The following is a 19584-nucleotide window of genomic DNA, read 5'->3' as shown; positions in this document are numbered from 1 at the left end:
CTTGCCCTTGGATCAAAACCGAGTTAAATATCTTTTGCAAGTGATCTAGATTGAACCAAATTGGGAAAATGATCCTCACTTCACATCGTTTCACCCCAATCTATCTAAAAATTGAGCTCGCCTTTTGTGCTAATGGTTGACAAAGGGGGAGAGAAATTCACAAAGATAGTAAGATAGGGGGAGCAAACAAATGAAATGACATTGTAAGGGGATCAATCAAAATTTTACACAAGTAGGGGGGAGCAAGCTCATAAACTTGTATGTTGCATTTGAATGTGCATTTCATATATTTGCTTGCATGGCACAAGTTTTAAATTTCAATATCCATGCATATCCATGCCTGTGTGGAGTATGCTAGTTGTAGGTTTGAATGATGAAATGAAAAACTGCATGCATAGGTTAAACAACTAGACTTATGTTAATTTTATGGAAACTAGACCCTTGCTTCTAATGTCGATCTCATGGGGTATTCTAGTTTTTGTGTATGTCTAGTTACTAATGGTGCTAAGGATGGTATATTGGTGCACTCCGATTGGTATCACGCTTCAAAGGTCCATCTCTTATACCTTAGCATCATTTGGTATACATTGTCTCCTATATTTCCTATCTAAGCATATGTGCAAGCTACAATCCAAACTCTTAGCACATATGTAGGGGAGCAACTGCTATCATTTGGGATTCATGAAACTTGTCCATATCCTTTTACACATGGTAAATATGCTTGGGCAAGCAACCTAGTTTATCAAAGTAATTATGAGATAGGTAGTACTACTCCAAGTGATGAAGCAAATGAAGATCATGACATGACGATGGTGACGACATGGTGATGATCAAATGCTTGGACTTGAAAAAGAAGAAAAAAACAAAAAGTTCAAGGCAAAGGTGAAACTTGATAGGAGCTTTTTCGTTTTGGTGATCAAGACACTTAGTGAGTGTGATCACATTTAGGATCGATAGCCATACTATTAAGAGGGGTGAAACTCGTATCGAAACACAGTTATCAAAGTGCCACTAGATGCTCTAACTCATTGCATATGCATTTAGGATCTAGTGGAGTGCTAACACCCTTGAAAACATTTGTGAAAATATGCTAACACAAGTGCACAAGGTGATACACTTGGTGGTTGGCACATTTGAGCAAGGGTAAAGAAGATAGAGTTAAAAAGGAGTTGAATGCGCTGGTCACGGGGTGACCGGACGTGTCCGACGTAAGGACCAAACGCGTCTGGTATCTTCTCGACATGACCGGACGCGTCCGCTATCCATACCGGACACGTCCGGTATTCTGGCCAGGCACAGCAGAGTTGACGAGGTGACCGGACTCTAGGTCATAGCAGTGACTGGATGCTAAGCAATCACTGTTTAGCGTCCAGTCGAGGTGACGTGGGGTCACGGGTGTTGGTCTAGAGAGGACCGAATGAAGGGGTGCGTCCGGTCGACCACACCGGATGCGTCCGGTCATAGTTGAGCGACTCTAGGAGCTCTCTAGACTCGACCAGATGTAGCGACTGGACACGTCTGATCGCCACACCGGACAGTCTGGTGTGAACCAGCTAGACTCGGGTTTTCAGCGCTATAATTAATCGGACGTTGGCTGCGTCCAGTCCGATGTGACCGGACACGTCCGGTCGGCCTAGAGCGGCTTTGGGAGCTCTCTGGACTTGACCAGACGCTGTGTCTCCCGTGTTCGATCATTTTCTAACAACACGTCCGGTCACCAGTATTACTATGCACAGAGATAGCCATTGGGCGCGAATGGCTAAACAATTGGAATAGGACACATGGCGGTCAGGCTGTGACCGGACGTGTTTGATCACCACACCGGATGCGTCTAGTGCACACGACCTGCACGTCCGGTCATCCCGCAGTCAGCCCAATAATTTAGCCAATGGCACTATTGTTAGGGGGTGTCTATAAATATCATTTGGCCGGCTCTAGCTCACCCTCTTGTCCATTTTCATTGACATAGCAACCTTGTGAGCTTAGCCAAAGCCCTCCCACTCATCTCCATAATTGATTCAACATCTTTGTGAGATTGGGAGAGAATCCAAGTGCATTGCTTGAGTGATTGCATCTAGAGGCACTTGTTGTTCGTGTTTCGCTAATGAATTGGCTTGTTACTCTTGGTGGTTGCCGCCACCTAGATGGCTTGGAGCAGCAGAGGAGGAGTGGCACAAGTTGGTGATTGTTTGTGGCCATCTACCAGTGATTGTGCAGGGTTTCGTGCCTTCCCCGGCGAAGCGCCGAAAAATAACTCTAGTGGATTGCTCATGTCATTGAGTTACCTCACTTGTGGGTAGGTTCTTGCGGTGTCTAATTGTGTGGACGAGGTTCATGAAACACCTCTTAGCCGCCAAACCACCAAGTGTTGGTCAACACAACGAGGACTAGCGTGCCGGCAAGCACGTGAACCTCGGGAGAAAAATTGATTGTCTCTTGCCCTTTGGTATTCTCCCAGTGATTGAATTGGTATTCTTCTTGTGATTGGTTCACTCCTCTACACTACGGTATAATCATCCTACTCACTCATTTACATTCTCACAAACTAGTTGTAGCAAGCTCTTTAGTGTAGTTAGAATTGAGAGCTTGCTTTGTAGTTTAAGTTCATATAGTGAAGCTCTTTAGTGTAGCAAGTGTGAAAGCTCTTTGTGAGTAGTGACTTAGCAAAATTGTGTGTATAGTGATCATAGTAACTAGAATTGTTGGATAGGTGGCTTGCAACCCTTGTAGATCTAGAGCAAGTTTGTATTTCGCTATTTGTCATACTAATCAAATTGCTCTAGTTGGTTTGTAGATTTTTAAATATGCTATTCACCCCCCTCTAGCCATATTAGGATCTTTTAGGAGTGTCTCCCCATTGGGGGTCGCATACACGCGCTGACCCCGAAGACACAGGGGAACGACCACGTCCCCTCGACTGACTGGTGTGCTCCACTACACTTAGAGCAGGGGGCGCGAAGCCAACAATGCCTCCAAAGGGCGTGGCGATCGCGCCCACTTCGCCTCTTGTTCGACGGTGGTGTCTTCGCTCGTGGCGCACTTCCTTGACTCAGGAACATCATCGTGCGTCTCCACATCACGCCCGCCACCGAGAGATGTAGCCACAGGCTCACGGTGCTCCACCGAGGACACAACAGCGCCCTGATTCCTTTGTCCTCCAAGGCACTCGTGTCGTCACCCATCTTCGTGGGCTCCTTTGACTCGAGCTCTGCCTCTACGTCGCTCCGGCTCTTGCTCCCCTAGACCCACCGGTTGATCTCCTTCTCCTTATCAAACCTTCTCGGCTTTCTACTTCTTCTTGGCAAGCGCAGCCTACCTCTGGGCAGCTTGCCGAGCTACGCCTTTCGACCCTCTAGGAAGATGAAGTCAGGATTTATAGCTCACGAGTCCCTTCAAAATGGGCAACTCAAAATCAATCAAAACATCAAAACAAGGAGGATAAGGTCACGAGAAAAAAGCATACCAAGTTGGATAGCTTCACAGCGTGAAGAGGTCCGGGCGTCCCTTTGAGGGAGTCTTTATCCCTCAACTACAGCACCTGATTGAGTCAACTCCAGACTTCATCCTTTGGCAACTCCTCCAGCAACGTGCGGTCGGGATCCATCGGGCCAGAGTAGTCCCACATCGACCGCATTCTCTCCGCCAACGGGGTGACCCGACGATGAAAGAAGGTATGGAAGACCCGCAGCCCATCGAGGCCATGCTGCACAAGCCTCTGAAGCTCTAACTCGATAACCTCCAACTTGTTCTATCGACCGGCGGGACCCATGACCAGCTTTTCCTCCTCTCTGGCCTTTTTTCGGTGAACGTCGGGAATGGTGCCTCCGTCAGGTTCCTGATGTAGAACCACTCACCGTGCCACCCTCGGTTGGAGTCATAGGGGGAGTATGTAGGGTAGGGGGTCAACGGCTTTGGCTTCTTCTGCAAGGCAAATCCCCCAACCAATGGCTTCCCCTCGGACAGGGCTCGCCCACTGAAGATCTACCGGAAGTGGTCCACGTGTGGCTCCATCCCGACAAAGGCCTCGTCGATGGTGACAAAGCCAGCAATGTGCAGCACCCTAGTTGGGTTCAGGTGCTATAACTCTAGACCCCACTCATTGAGGAGCCCGCACAGGAACCAGTGCGCGGGATACCCGAGCCCGCGCTCGTGGAAGGTGAGGAAGGCTACGACCTCGTCGGCCCGGGGTTGTGGAACAACCTCCCTTGGCATAGGAGCCCTCTAATGCGCCACCTCCTTCGACGGGAGCAGCCCCTTCTCGGCGAAGGCGGACAACACCTCTTCATCCATGTTGGAAGGCCTCCAGTTCGACATCGCACCTTGGATTTATGAATGAATCTATGAGTTTTGTTTCTCTCCCTCGCTTTACCCTCCTCTCTCCTAGAAACCATCATGGCACACGAACAGGCTTGGCGAAAAGGAGGAAGGAGAAGAGGCAACGGTTGAAGAAAGGCAAAAGAATGGGAGGAAAACCCTCTCCCTTCCCCCTATTTAAGGCAGAGAGGCGTGCGGTGGGACGTGGCCCTGGCTGAGGGGATGCGCCCTGCCCGACGAAACATCACCTGGTTAACGGGACATGGCCTAGGCAGGGCCCACCACTACCACAACCCGGGCACAGGAAACAAGGCACAACCACACGCAAACAACCCTCTGCCTTCCTAGGTAGGGTTAGGAATGGCCCACCAATAGAATCTCCATCGAGGAGAGGCCAATAGGTCACCCAAGTCGATCGGATAGCTCGGGCGGCTGCCTGGTGATAGGTAAGGAGCAGCGGGATGCCCCATGTGGGTTATGCCAGCCCCATCATGAACGACAGACATGGATCCCTTTTGGACATATCCGATAGGAGCTTCCTAGACCCGCCACTCGAGCCATCGAGGTAACTTTACCAAATCCCCTTTTTATTTTCTAGTACATGATCATTCATTCATCCATTCTCATACATTCATCCATACTTTCATCCCATACATCCAAGCATTGCATATGCAATTGATGTATCACAACGCTTCGTGTTGCGTCATGAAGCGTAGTCTCCTCGTTCGACATGAACGACGACCGACTGGGGTTCGAAGGCCGGCCCACAAAGGGCTCGAGGCCGCCTCATGTCAAACAGAGCTAGGGAAGAAAACACAGATGAGCCCCAGCGGCCCTCACCCGATCCGCTCCAAAGCGGACAGGGTCATCTTGACCTTCTCGTTCGATCCTGACCTTGAGCCCTGCCCATAGAATCTCCATCGAGGGGAGGCCAGCGGGCCACCTAAGTCGGTCTCCAGAACAGCTCGGGCATCTACCGGGAGGTGGGTTAAGGAGTAGTGGAATGCCACATGAGGGCTATGCCAACCCCGTTACGAATGATGGATCCGGATTCCACTCAGACATGCCCGTTATTAAGCTCATCGAGTGCGTCACTCGAGCCATCGAGGCAAGCGACGTTAGCACAACCCCTCTGGTTGTGGAAACCATAGATGGGGTAACACATGAAACTTGACCAACCCCTCAGCCGTGCTCGATGCTTGGGTTGGCCCGACACTTGGGTTGGCGCTCTGTCTCGCCCGACCCCTCGGCCGCGCCCAACACTTGGGTTGGCGCTCTGTCTCGCCCGACCCCTCAGCCGCGCCCGATGCTTGGGTTGGCGCTCCATCTTGCCCGACCCCTCGGCCATGCCCGACACTTGGGTTGGCGCTCCGTCTCACCTGACCCCTCGGCCACGCCTGACGATTGGGTTGGCGCTCCATATCGCCCGACCCCTCAACCGCGCCTAACACTTCGGGTTCGCGCTCTGTCTCGTTCGACGGCGACCCATGATCTTACACACACCGGGTGCGCTCATGAAACGAGTGTAAATAGCCCCTTCATGACTTCACAGAAGTCCCAAAAGGCCTCGGGGGCTCCTGTCGGGTTCATAAACCCAGGGTCTCCAACGGACCCGCTTCCCTACAAAAACTCGGCCTAGCAGATGGTGTAGCAACAACGCGCGCGTCCCGAGCCGGCCCAAATTCATAATGATAGGCCGGGACAATGATCCAGTCCCCGACCGGAAGGCATGGCCAAGGTGGAGACAAAGTCCGACTCTGACCTCATTTTCCGACCGGGGATACGACCGGACCTCTGCTCGTGGCTCTTCCTTGACCGGCATGGTCAGGGCTGACTGGGAACGACCGACCAAGGATGCCCGCTCGGTAAAGGCCTAGGGATTAGGCGGAGTAGATAAGGTAAGGCGCTTAAAGTCAACCGTAATACCGAGGATCGTACTCTGCCATGCCCTGCGCACCTGTAGGACGGTGCCGTCAGGCCATGCCAGATAGGCACTATGCAACCTTCTAGATTTGTCAGAGCACAAACAGTATTGTAGGCGCTGACGTTTGTCGTACCAGGCGAACACGGTAGAGCCTGCTACATGGGTCTAGACATAAACAGTATTGTGGGCGTCGACGATCGTCTCGTACCCGACAGCGTGGGCGACAAGACTAGGTAGCACACATATTCATTCTCTCTTTCGCTGACTTGTAAGGCCATCCCCTTCGACTATAAAAGGGGATGAGCTCTCTCCTAAAAAGCTCTCTGGCTCGCCTCCAAAAAGAGAAGCAAGACGATTCAAGCATTCGAGGACCTGAGAACTCGAATAGCTCAATAGCTCTAGAACTCTAAAGCTACATGGAGCATACGCTCCAATACATAGCGCACATTAGGGCACCCGTCACTCTCGGCCATTTGGTTCAGAGTCCGACCGGGCCTTTAACACCCCCTTCTCATTCCTACTTGTTTGTAACCCCACAGCAAACTTCGAGCACATGGGCTCAGGAATAAAGTCACCGACCGACTAAAACTGGACGTAGGGCACGTTGCCTGAACCAGTATAAATCCTGCGTCATTGAGTGTTAGGCCACATCCGATCACAACGCACGGTAAAACTATAAATATTTACTTGTTGGTCACTTTTCGCACCGACACAAAGATGACTCAAAATGTGGACCCTTGCCATGTAGTCCACCATCCCATGTCCAACTCCCTTGGCGTATACCGCATACTCCGGGCAGTAGGTGTAGTTGGCTCTCCACATGACCTCATTGAGCAAGGCCGGGAATCCTTCGGTGTTCTCTCCATGAGTGGTCATCACCAAACATCCCACGTCCATCTAGTGATGTAAGACAAGGTAAGCTAGAACAAATTGTTTTGTAAAACTCAACTCATGCAGAAGTGGATGGGAATAGCTCTAAGATAGATAAGAGTTAAACAACAATAACAAGTGACAACCTTAGCATTTAAGTTCACATTTGTTCCAAATCATTTCTTATTTAATGAGTCAATATTTTATTTGCCTAAGACGTCCCCAACCTGAAATAGAAGTTGTAACGGCTCTCGATCATCTCTAGCCTGCTCTGATACCCGTCCGACCGGCTGTCAGGATCAATGCCCTCTTAAGGGAGTACCCAAGATGATAGTCCACTAGGGGCTATTAAATTGGACACATCTCTTAATCGGTCATCCCGGTACACCTCCCATAAGATGTACTAAAATACCAGCCTTCATCCAGGATCAGCCAAAGAGAGAGAATACATCACAACCACAGCTAGGTCATATTACAAGTTCAAAGCACTTAAGTTTACAATCTACGAGTTCACACATTTAGTTCATAACACAAGTTCACACATCACATACTACAATCAGAGTCTTAGCGGAAGTCTTTTAACATAGTTTTCCATGATAACTAATGTGTGGGTGTGCCACAGCCACACATCTACGCAACATTGGTCTCCCTACCACTCCTGATCCGACTGAGACTCGGGAGCATAAAAGAAACCATGGACTGTGCTGAACTACCTGTAAAACTCAAGATCACACAGGGTGAGTACTCAATTATACTCCGCAGGACTTACCCGATATAATTAACAAGGATCATGCAATTTGGGTAGTAGCAAGGAATACAATTAATTTTGAAGAAAGGCATTTGTACAGGAATAATAAATGTGATCTAAGGACTTAGCAATTGCAGGCCAAGCATAGGTAAATGAATTAAGCAATTAGCAAATTGGAGCTCGATCTTCCATGAGTCCTGAATTCCAAAACAACTCTAGTCCGTATCTAGAAGTATAGAATTCCAAACCCAACTCTAGTTCGTATCTAGTCTGTATCTAGAAGTATAGAATTCCAAACCTAACTAGGGGCCTAGATGCTTGCAGGTGTTAATTTTAACAATTGTTTTAAGAAAAGGTTAAAAAAATTAAAAAAAAGATGCGAGTGGTGATGGACGAGGCGGTGCCGCTGGGTGGTGAACTAAAAAAGGCTCAGGTGGCACTATTGGGTTTTAAACCAAGTTACCTGCTCCATCCGTCTCTTTTTAATTGTCGTTTTTGAGTCATGAGAGATAACTCTGACTAAATGTGTATATAAAAATAATAATATTTATGGTACATAATTAATATCATTAGATAAATCGTTGAATCTATTTTTATAATAAATTTATTTAGAGAAATAAATGTTGCTAATATTCGCTACAAATCTAGTTAAGCATATTGGCACGTAAACTGTGACGATAGATATTTAGAGAGAGGGAATAGGCTGCTCGATACTGCTTGGAACCAAATTTTAGTGGACTAGCCAAATAGGTATTTGTATCAAACTTTTTTTTGGGTAAATGGCTGCCTGTTTTAACAGCGATGCAGCCATAAAAGAAGAAGGCTGTTGCTACAGTATTTACTATCTTGTATAGTTATGGTACTAGCCGCTACAGCAGCTACCGCTGCAAAAACAAGCGGCCGAAGCCGAACAGGTCCTCTACTGGATCATCGAGTTCTGCTGGAAAAAAATTTGTGTGTGGACCGTCCACCATAAGGAGGTCCCCTCAAACTACGACGCCGTGGACAAGTCGAGTCCGCCTCCGTGCCCCGGCTCGCGAGTCGCGAGTCTGCCTCCCAAGTCCCAGCGCTAGCCCCGATCAAAACCGGCTAACTTGCTTCGGCTCGAAAGCCACAGGCTCGTACAGTTCGTCTCCAACGTCGGCACATCATTAGATTCCCCATTCCACTAACACGGGAATATGAGCGACTTTGAAGCACGCCTGCAGTTTCGTCGCTTCTTCCTCTGGAGGCGTCGTCTCAACTTGTCAAACAGGCCGAGAAGGCGTTAGCGTAAGGTTGACGCTTCTTCTCAACTGTTGAACTATATAAGGACGCCGCATCAAATCAACCGTCTTCCTTGTCTTACCCTCTCACTACACGGTCTCACTCACTTGCTCCTTGGATTCATGGCAAGGGAGCAGGAGGTAATCCGCCTCCTCGGGGTTCTTCTCTTCCTGCTCTCCGGTGCTTGGTCCACGTCGTCTGCCTCCCGGGCCTCGGTGTGCGTGGGCTCACGTGCGTAGCTGCTGCCTGTGACTGTGATTCATTGTGTATATGTGCATGCTCCTTGGTGGGCGTCGATCCGCCTTGCTTCGCTGTATGTGTTGCCCTGTCCTCTGTAGGGGAGCCGGTGGTGCTGGGAGAGGCGCTCGGATTCTGCGGCGGCGACGCCGGCCTGAGCTGCTGCGACGCCGCCGCGGGGCTCAGGGCGGAGCTCGACGGCCTGCGCATCTCCGACACCGCGTGCGCCGCCATCGTGAAGGCCGTCCTCTACGCGGTCCGCCGTCGTTTCTTTCTCTCTTTTTACCTATTTTATTATTACTTTTACTTTTATTTATTTACCACTTCCTGTGTATGCACGCGTCCGCAGAATCCGAGCACCTCTCCCAGCACCACCGGCTCCCCTACAGAGGACAGGGCAACACATGCAGCGAAGCAAGACGGATCGACGCCCACCAAGGAGCATGCACATATACACAATGAATCACAGTCACAGGCAACAGCTACTCACGTGAGCCCCGTACACTAGGGCCCGGGAGGCAGAGGACGTGGACCAAGCACCGGAGAGCAGGAAGAGAAGAACCCTGAGGAGGCGGATTACCTCCTGCTCCCTTGCCATGAATCCAAGGAGCAGGTGAGAGTGAGACCGTGCAGTGAGAGGGTAAGACAAGGGAGGCGGTTGATTTGATGTGGCGCCCTTATATAGTTCAACAGTTTAGAAGAAGCGTCAACCTTAAGCTAACGCCTTCTCGGACTGTTTGACAAGTTGAGACGAAGCCTCCAGAGGAAGAAGCGACGAAACTATAGGCGTGCTTCAAAGTCGCTCATATTCCCGTGTTAGTGGAATGGGGAATCCCAAAGTCATGAAGCTAGCAAAGGCTAAGTGCCAAAAAAAGACAGTGAGAGCATGCTTCACGGAAATTGTCGTATAGTACTGTTTCCGATAGTATAAAATTATATTTATTGACGTGCCAAAATTTTAAACCCGATAAGAAAGTTAGCAGTGCATATGTTTCTCTCTTCATATAAACTAGCCAACTATTTTTATGTGAAAGCATTTACATTTAAGACTAGCAAACATAGGCTCGCTAATCAATCAAAACTATTACGTTAACTAAGCACTATTTTCTTGGGGGATTGTAAAACAGAGAAAACTTAAACACACACTTCGTTCTTGCTGCGTTTCGATATAAATTTTCAGTTGAGTCCTGCTATCTATGATTAGGCAGCATGAAGTTAGTATTGATCCTGTTAGGAATTTAGGCATTTCCATGTAATCCAAAAAAAAATTCATAGCAAATTACTACTAACAACAATCGCTCTGTTCACTTGGGCTTGTTTGGCTTATAAGCTGTATTTTTTCAGTCAACGAACAATATTTTTCTCTCACACCAAATCAGCCAACAGTACTTTCAGTCATGGCTTATCAGCCAAACAAGCCTAAACGAACAGGGCGAATAGTCAGCCTGCACCACGTGCAGGCTGCGGCAGTGGCTGAGTGACGCCGCATAGGCTGGGTGGAACAAGTCGGAACACGCCTCTAGTGGCGAGGACGAAGGCGTCTTTGCTGCTGTCCTCGCCCAAGGACAGCACACGCCCAGTGATGCCAATGCCGATGCCATTGCAGGGCACGGGGCTGCTCCTGGAGCACCTGACGATAGGGACTTGAGCAGAGGCGTTGCGCCCGTTGCTCCTGCTCTCAAGGGCATCCACGCCAGCCCACACACTGGAGGCATAAACATACCGATACCTACATCAAGCATGTAATGTAACATGATCAGACATGTGAGTACAGTGTACCTGTACGAACCAATTACACAGCAAAGTGATATGTTTATCATCTCTGTACCTTCCTTTCAGGAAGGGATCTGCGGACCCTCTATACATGAGACCACCAACGATCGATGGCATCCTGCCATCAGCGGGACGGCCCCGGTTGATGATGCTGGAGACAGTCACCTTCATTGAGGAGCCACTGTAGTTTCTACCCCTCGTGATAAGATGCACTAGCTCGTACCGTTTCTGCATATCAATTTTCAGGAAAATTCAGATTCGAATCAATAGCTGTCCAGAATGAATGCTCAATGAAAAAGATAAGCATGTAGTATATCTGTACCTCATTGACGTCCGCACAGTACAAGTAGGAAGGTCTGTTCGAGTCGAAACTGCATCCATTTGGGTTGTTCAGACCCGCAACAAAGATCTCTGGCTTCTCTATCTTCGGAGTGGCACGGTAGACAAATGAACCTGAAACCACAGAGCAATAATGACACATGCTGGTAGATAAGGATATGTTGAAGCGTTTGCATACCTGCCATACCTCCAACATAGAACCTTAGGATTTTGCCAAAAAATGACCTCCCGTTCTTTGAGAAATCACCATTGCCAGTAACTAGGTAGAGGTATCCATCGCTGTCACTTGGCCAGAACAGGATCTGTCCGCCATGATGCTGGTAGGAATATGATGTGCGCGGGTAGGGCAAACCCATGGTGAAGATCCTCCTCACTTCTGATGAATAAGCGTGAGTTGCCTAGCAAATTGAAATTATAATATGCAGATGAACGAGCAGAAAATTAACTAGAGCAAAGCAATAGGCAATCCTTGAATCTTCAGGTTCCTACAACATCCATGTACTTTGTACTACTCAAAAATAAATAAAAGTAAAAGTACTAATAAAAGAGGAAAAAAGAGAGAAAGAAACGACGGCTGACCGCACAGAGGACGTCCTTCAGGATGGCGAAGCACGCGGCGTCGGAGATGCGCATGCCGTCGAGCTCAGCCCTGAGCCCCGCGTCGTCATAGGCGTCGCCGCCGCAAAATTGGAGCGTCTGTCCGAGCACCACTGGCTCCCCTGCAGAGGATAGGGCAACACATACAGCGAAGCAAGCCGGATCGACGCCCATCAAGGAGCATGCACATATACACAATGAATCACAGTCACAGGCAGCAGCTACTCAGTGAGCCCGCGCACACCGGGCCTGAGGAGGTAGACGACGTGGACCAAGCACCGGAGAGCAGGAGGAGGAGGCGGATTACCTCCTGCTCCCTCGCCATGAATCCAAGGAGCAAGTGAGAGTGAGACCGTGTAGTGAGAGTGTAAGACAAGGGAGGCGGATTACCTCCTTGTCCTTATATAGTTCAACAGTTGCGAAGAAGCCTCAACCTTACGCTAACGCCTTCTCGGCCTTTTTGACAAATTGAGAAAAAGCCTCCAGAGGAAGAAGCGACGAAACTGCAGGCGTGCTTCAAAGTCGCTCATATTCCCGTGTTAGTGGAATGCGGAATCCCAATTTCCCGTGTTAGTGGAATGGGGAATCTAATGACGTGCCGACGTTGGAGCCGAACTGTACGAGCCTGTGGCTTGCGAGCCGAAGCAAGTTAGCCGGTTTTGATCGGGGCTAGCGCTGGGACTTGGGAGGCAGACTCGCGAGCCGGGGCACGGAGGCGGACTCGACTTGTCCACGGCGTCGTAGTTTGAGTGGACATCCTTATGGTGGACGGTCCACACACAATTTTTTTTCCAGCAGAACTCGATGATCCAGTAGAGGACCTGTTCGGCTTCGGCCGCTTGTTTTTGCAGCGGTAGCTGCTGTAGCGGCTAGTACCATAACTACACAAGATAGTAAATACTGTAGCAACAGCCTTCTTCTTTTATGGCTGCATCGCTGTTAAAAGGATTGCCTGATAAATGGATTCAGTGGGTGCACAATATACTATCATCTGGCTCTTCAGCTGTGCTTCTAAATGGCATCCCTGGTAAATTCTATAAATGTAAGAGAGGGGTTCAACAGGGTGACCCTTTGTCACCATTGTTATTTGTGCTGGCTGCTGAACTTCTTCAGATCATTGTCAACCATGCCTGCAACCTGAACCTGCTATGTAAGCCCTTACCACAATCAGAAGAAGACTTTCCTATAGCGCAATATGCTGATGACACTTTGCTGCTGCTACAAGCTGATGCTAGGCAAATATTTTTTCTCAAAGCCATACTCCATAGCTTTGCTGAATCGACAGGGTTAAAGGTGAACTATAGAAAATCCCAAATGTACCCTATCAATGTCACTCCAGAGAAGATGGTCCTCCTTGCAAACACTTTTGGGTGTGATATTGGATCAATGCCCTTCACATATCTTGGTTTGCCCATGGGGACTACCAAGCCAAAAATTGAGGACCTAGCTCCTATGATGGATAGGGTGGAAAGAAGATTATCAGCCTGCTCTACTTGGTTGTCACATAGTGGGAGACTTGAAATGGTGAATTCAGCCATTACACCTATCACCACCTATGCAATGAGCACCATCAAACTACCACAAGGAGTGATTGAGAATATTGACAGGGCAAGGAAACAGTGTCTTTGGAGAGGGAATTCTGAAAAGAAGAAAGGTGGGAACTTAGTTGCATGGGAAACTGTAATGTTGTCAAAGGAAAAAGGAGGACTAGGCATCATAAATCTTAGGCTGCAGAATGATGCATTGCTTATGAAACATCTAAGCAAGTTCTATAACAGGGCTGATCTTCCATGGGTAAGAATGGTATGGACCAGGTACTATACAAATCGAGTTCCTCATGCAGCCAGGGAGGTTGGATCTTTTTGGTGGAAGGATATATTGAGGTTGAACCTGTTGTTCAGAGGCATTGCTAAATGCACAATTGGCAATGGTCAATCAGTTTGTTTCTGGGGAGATATTTGGATGAATGATCAGATCATTGCAACAAAATACCCAAGACTTGCATCCTTTGCAAAATCAGAGGAAATCTCAGTTTATGCGGTCATGCAAGCAGAGGACTTAGACTCACTCTTCATGCTACCTTTCTCCAATGAAGCCTATGCTGAATTTGTGAGTTTGCAAGAGGAATTGCAGATTATGGAATATGATGAGGAGGGCGTCGACAATTGGTCACCCATCTGCGGTGACAAATATAGCTCCAAAAGGTTCTATTCATATGCCTTCAAGGAACTAGATGCACACCCTATTTTCAAAATAATATGGAAATGCAAAAGCAGCCCACGAGTTAAGTTCTTTGCATGGTTGATTTTGGTTGATCGTCTTAACACCAAAGATATGCTCCAGAGGAGGCATCTAAACATTCAGGGGACCCCGACATGTGTCATGTGCGCAGCAGGGAATCTGGAGACCATAGAGCACCTATTTTTTGAATGTTCTTTTGCACAGGACTGCTGGTCCAAGCTTGAAATCAATTGGGACCTCTCTCTGAATCCCCTGGACAGATTCATTCAAGCAAGATCTGCCCACCAGTTACCATTCTTCACTGAAGCCACGCTCAGCATGGGAGCTCTGGAAAGTCCGAAATGATAAAGTGTTTGCAAGACGTGATCCAACATTAGCACTTTGGTGGTCGAACTTCAAGAGTCAATGTTTACTACAATCTGTAAGATTCAAAGATGATCTTAGGTCATCCTTTTGTGCTTGGCTAGATGCCTTTAGTTAAGCTTTGTAAGTATGTACCTGTACCTGTACTCCCTCTTTTATAAATGAAATCAAAAAGGCACTGTGGGGATCTCCCCCATAGTTTTTGTGTCAAAAAAAAAAAACAGGCAGCCATTTACCCAAAAAAAAAAGTTTGATACAAATACCTATTTGGCTAGTCCACTAAAATTTGGTTCCAAGCAGTATCGAGCAGCCTATTCCCTCTCTCTAAATATCTGTCGTCACAGTTTACGTGCCAATATGCTTAACTAGATTTGTAGCGAATATTAGCAATATTTATTTCTCCAAATAAATTTATTATAAAAAATAGATTCAACGATCTATCTAATGATATTAATTATGTACCATAAATATTATTATTTTTATATACACATTTAGTCAGATTTATCTCTCAGGACGCGAAAACGACAATTAAAAAGAGACGGATGGAGCAGGTAACTTGGTTTAAAACCCAATAGTGCCACCTGAGCCTTTTTTTTAGTTCACCACCCGGCGGCACCGCCTCGGCCATCACCACTCGCATGTTTTTTAATTTTTTTAACATTTTCTTAAAACAATTGTTAAAATTAACACCTGCAAGCATTAGGCCCCTAGTTAGGTTTGGAATTCTATACTTCTAGATACAGACTAGATACGAACTAGAGTTGGGTTTGGAATTCTATACTTCTAGATACGGACTAGAGTTGTTTTGGAATTCAGGACTCGTGGAAGATCGAGCTCCAATTTGCTAATTGCTTAATTCATTTACCTATGCTTCGCCTGCAATTGCTAAGTCCATAGATCACATTTATTATTCCTGTACAAATGCCTTTCTTCAACATTAATTGTATTCCTTGCTACTACCCAAACCGCATGATCCTTGTTAATTATATCGGGTAAGTCCTGCGGAGTATAATTGAGTACTCGCCCTTTGTGATCTTGAGTTTTATAGGTAGTTCAGCACAGTCCATGGTTTCTTTTATGCTCCCGAGTCTCAGTCGGATCAGGAGTGGTAGGGAGACCAATGTTGCGTAGATGTGTGGCGGTGGCACACCCACACATTAGTTATCATGGAAAACTATGTTAAAAGACTTCCGCTAAGACTCTGATGGTAGTATGTGATGTGTGAACTTGTGTTATGAACTAAATGTGTGAACTCCTATATTGTAAACTTAAGTGCTTTGAACTTGTAATATGACCTAGCTGTGGTTGTGATGTATTCTCTCTCTTTGGCTGATCCTGGATGAAGGCTGGTATTTTAGTACATCTTATGGGAGGTGTAACGGGATGACCAATTAAGAGATGTGTCCAATTTAATAGCCCCTAGTGGACTATCATCTTGGGTACTCGCTTAAGAGGGCATTGATCCAATTTAATAGCCCCTAGCCGCCGGCCCTGGCCCAAGGCCGTCGCCAACGGCGGCGTCCACGAGCTGCTCGAGTGCCCCATCTGCACCAACTCCATGTTCCCGCCGATCCACCAGGTCACCCCCGCGCTTGCCTCTCCTTATTCTTCGTTCCCTTCATTGATTGATCCATTTGCCCCGGCTGCCTGCTCTGCTTAGATGGATCGATTGTCTTCTTTGATTTCGATTGGGGAATTCCCCTTCGCCTATAGTAGTAGCATAATGCGTGGGGATTTGACTTTGCGCGATGGTAATTTTGACGGCCATCGTCCTCCATTCCTCCAGCACAAAGTTCGTCGAATTAACTCAACAATCAACTGTATTTGTGCTACCATCATTTAGCAAATTTTTAGCACTCCCAACATGCTAGCTATGTCTCAGCCTAAAAACACACGGACATGAACAAGAAAACTCAACTTTCTGATGACAATTCATTGGGTTAACCGTTTAGTTTGCACAAAAATAGAGTTCAAGAGAATTTATTTAGCAGGTCATGACTCTCGGCCGCTAAATTGTCATGGGATTTTTGCCCCTGAGTCCTAACTCCTAACCTTCAGAAGTTTGGTGCCCTACAACCTTGTTTTGATTTGATTTGTGGTTGTCACTTGTCACCTCTGTGCAAGTTGCAACCTTTCATTATCGTGTTCTATTTCTAGCTCCAATTTCCTTTGCTGAGCAGATTGTCAATGAATTGATTGTCTGGGTGGAGGATGCATAATTGATGGTGGCCCAATCAACCTCTCTTCTATAGTTATGTGAATGCCACACTAGTACAAGTAGAGCAATTCTGGCATCGGGGTTGGCAGTGCCACTAACTCATATTGCACTTTGCACAGCATGGAGCGCACTGAAACAAAGTTTTGTGATGCATATGAAATATTAGCGAAGTAAACAGAATATGCTAATAAGAATATGTTGGCTATGAGTGGAGACATGATTGAAGAAGATAAGTTATACAGTTTATGGCTGTATGCTTTCAAGGGAATTTTATTGTGAATATGTCACCTTCCTTGTTAACATATACGGTGCTTGGTTCCAATAGCCTACAATTGACACTCTAAGAGACTATGCAAAGTGAAAAAAGAGAGAGATAATTTAATGTTTAAAGCTTTCTATTTTCAGATGTTGTTCTCATATACTTATTGCATTTGGCATTCGAATATTGATCTCACATACTTGATTGCATTTGCAGTGCCAAAAATGGGCATACGTTGTGTTCCACATGCAAGGCTAGAGTGCACAACCGTTGCCCTACATGTAGACAAGAGCTTGGAGATATCAGGTGTTTGGCACTGGAGAAAGTAGCGGAGTCACTTGAACTTCCCTGCAAGTACTACTCTTTGGGGTGCCCAGAGATCTTCCCATACTACAGCAAGATAAAACACGAAGCGCAATGCAGCTTAAGACCATACAATTGCCCCTATGCTGGTTCTGAATGTGCTGCAGCTAGTGACATCCCTTATCTTGTTTCCCATTTGAGGGATGATCACAAAGTTGATATGCATAGTTGCTGCACATTAAACCACAGATATGTCAAATCGAACCCACGAGAAGTTGAAAACGCCACCTGGATGCTAACGGTAGGTACCTATAGTAGGCTTGTTCTCTCATGGTAAATAAATATTCTCGTCGTAGGATTAGCACAGAATAAAATAATAAAACTGTGAATTTGATTTGGTAAATATTCTGAGCAGGTGTTTCACTGCTTCGGGTAGTACTTCTGCCTGCACTTTGAGGCGTTCCAGCTTGGGATGGCACCTGTATACATGGCCTTTCTCCATTTCATGGGGGACGAGAATGAGGCAAAGAACTATAGCTACAGCCTCGAGGTCGGCGCCAACGGGAGGAAGATGGTCTGGGAGGGCACCCCCAGGAGCGTCCGCGACAGCCACCGGATGGTGTGGGACAGCCACGATGTCCTCGTCATCTAGAGGAACATGGCGTTGTTCTTCTCCGATGGCGACCGGAAGGAGCTAAAGCTCAGGATCACTGGCCGGATCTAGAAAGAGCAGCAGACCCCAGACGACGCCTGTATTCCCAATCTGTGTAGCTAAGTGATTGCAATCTTCAAAGGAAATGGTGCTGGTTTTGGTTGGATATGGTGCATACAATCCTGCTGCCATACCTCGTTGTTTTTCTGATCATGATCGGGGGGGGGGCAAATCTCTTGTGTTGTGTCTTGGCTAAAAAGGATATTAGGAGGATAGGAAAGCCATCAAAACTGCATTCTTCATACGAAAGTGTTTGTAAGGTGACTCATTGTGAACCAAGTTCTACCACCAAAACTCCATAAGAGGGTTCAAACCAACTTCACCAACGTCTCATCCATGGAATGGTAAGCAATTAATTTTCATTTAATTATCGATAATCATGTCATGTTTAATTTGGTTTGAAATTTGGTACTTTATTGCTCATGTATCCTGGTCATTTCCTTTATCAGTAACTTAGGGTACCTTGTTGAAAGGTCCTTGTGTGGTTTTGGTAATTGAGTGACAACCTAGGTGGACTAATTGTGTTTTTGTGAGATACACAGGTGATTAGTCCACAGGCACGTATGTGTGAGCAACATATGCCATGAAGGTGAAAATGGCTTGGAGATGTTGCAAAGCTCACACATGTGATGATGAAGGAGCTCATTGCACATGAGACATGACATTGAGTCATGTGATCAAGGTGGAGAAGATCAAGACAAGACTTGGCTTGATGGACCGGTTGCAAGCGTGAAGGGTAAGTCGGAGGCTTTGGAGCGATGGACCGCGTGGCGGTGAAGCTTAAGCAAGACTTGGCACCGATGGACGAAGGCAACGGTGAAAAGCAAGTGAAGTCAAGATCGATGAACCAATATGATCATGTCATGATATGAAGTGGATCATATCATTGTTGATTGTGTTGGTGCATGTGTTGCATCGACATTGGAGGAGATGGAATGGAATGCGCAAGGCAAAGGTATAACCTAGGGTATTTCATTTCACTGGTCATAGGTGTGTAGAGAAGTTTATGACCAGGTTTAGGATAGATGGCCATACTATCAAGAGGGGCAAACTTGTTTGCATATCGGTCATCTAGTGCCACTTGAGTGATCTAACTTGGCATCGTCGCTAGGATTGAGTGGCGTGGCAAGTTGAGTGGCTAATCCTTTGAAAAATGATTGTAAACATGCTAACACACATACACAAGGTGGTGTACACTTGGTGGTGTTGGCACATTTATAAAGAAGATGAAGTTGGAGTTGATGTGGATCAACTCGGCGATGGAACGGAGGCGAGAAGGGTTCGCAACTCCACCGCCCTATACAGAAAAGATAGGGTCTCATAGAGTGCACTAGACGCTGGTCACGCAGTGACCGAACGCTGGGTTCCTGCATCCGGTCAGTGGTAGCAGAGCGCGCGTAGGCATCGGTCTTCGACCGGA

General features: G+C 47.1%; 1 protein-coding gene, 1 long non-coding RNA gene and 1 pseudogene across 3 annotated transcripts; 2 read left to right on the top strand and 1 right to left on the bottom strand.

Annotated features, from left to right (window-relative positions):
* The first annotated feature begins 7380 nt into the window (after window positions 1-7380).
* On the top strand, window positions 7381-10346 carry LOC136506514 (uncharacterized). The gene is made up of 2 exons (XR_010771629.1): window positions 7381-9615; window positions 9709-10346. It is a non-coding gene; the product is annotated as an uncharacterized lncRNA (long non-coding RNA).
* A 292-nt stretch (window positions 10347-10638) lies between these two features.
* Window positions 10639-12448, bottom strand: LOC136506511 (HIPL1 protein-like). 2 transcript variants are annotated; one of them, XM_066501441.1, is made up of 5 exons: window positions 12051-12448; window positions 11650-11869; window positions 11455-11585; window positions 11188-11360; window positions 10639-11088 (listed from the first exon to the last, which is right to left on the bottom strand). In XM_066501441.1, the coding sequence occupies exons 1-5, from the start codon at window positions 12240-12242 to the stop codon at window positions 10800-10802; spliced, it is 1005 nt and encodes a 334-aa protein (XP_066357538.1). In that variant the 5' UTR covers window positions 12243-12448; the 3' UTR covers window positions 10639-10799. The 2 variants fall into 2 exon arrangements, with proteins under 2 accessions (XP_066357538.1, XP_066357539.1); XM_066501442.1 differs by having other exon boundaries at window positions 11659-11869; window positions 12051-12447.
* Window positions 12449-16164: 3716 nt separating this feature from the next.
* On the top strand, window positions 16165-18227 carry LOC136506512 (E3 ubiquitin-protein ligase SINAT3-like; annotated as a pseudogene).
* Window positions 18228-19584: the final 1357 nt, after the last annotated feature.

This window comes from Miscanthus floridulus, chromosome 15 (assembly GCF_019320115.1).
Source record: "Miscanthus floridulus cultivar M001 chromosome 15, ASM1932011v1, whole genome shotgun sequence".
NCBI classification, from domain to species: domain Eukaryota; kingdom Viridiplantae; phylum Streptophyta; class Magnoliopsida; order Poales; family Poaceae; genus Miscanthus; species Miscanthus floridulus.
The sequence above is the reverse complement of the archived record's forward strand: the minus strand, read 5'-3'. Positions and strand labels throughout refer to the sequence as shown.

Excerpts from the sequence above, each read along its gene's own strand:
- LOC136506511 (XM_066501441.1), bottom strand. The coding sequence starts at position 12,242 with ATGGGCGTCGATCCGGCTTGCTTCGCTGTATGTGTTGCCCTATCCTCT. Across the intron at positions 11,870-12,050 it reads TGAAGGACGTCCTCTGTGCG|GCAACTCACGCTTATTCATC; the intron begins GTCAGCCGTCGT and ends TCAATTTGCTAG. Across the intron at positions 11,089-11,187 it reads GATCCCTTCCTGAAAGGAAG|GTATCGGTATGTTTATGCCT; the intron begins GTACAGAGATGA and ends TGCTTGATGTAG.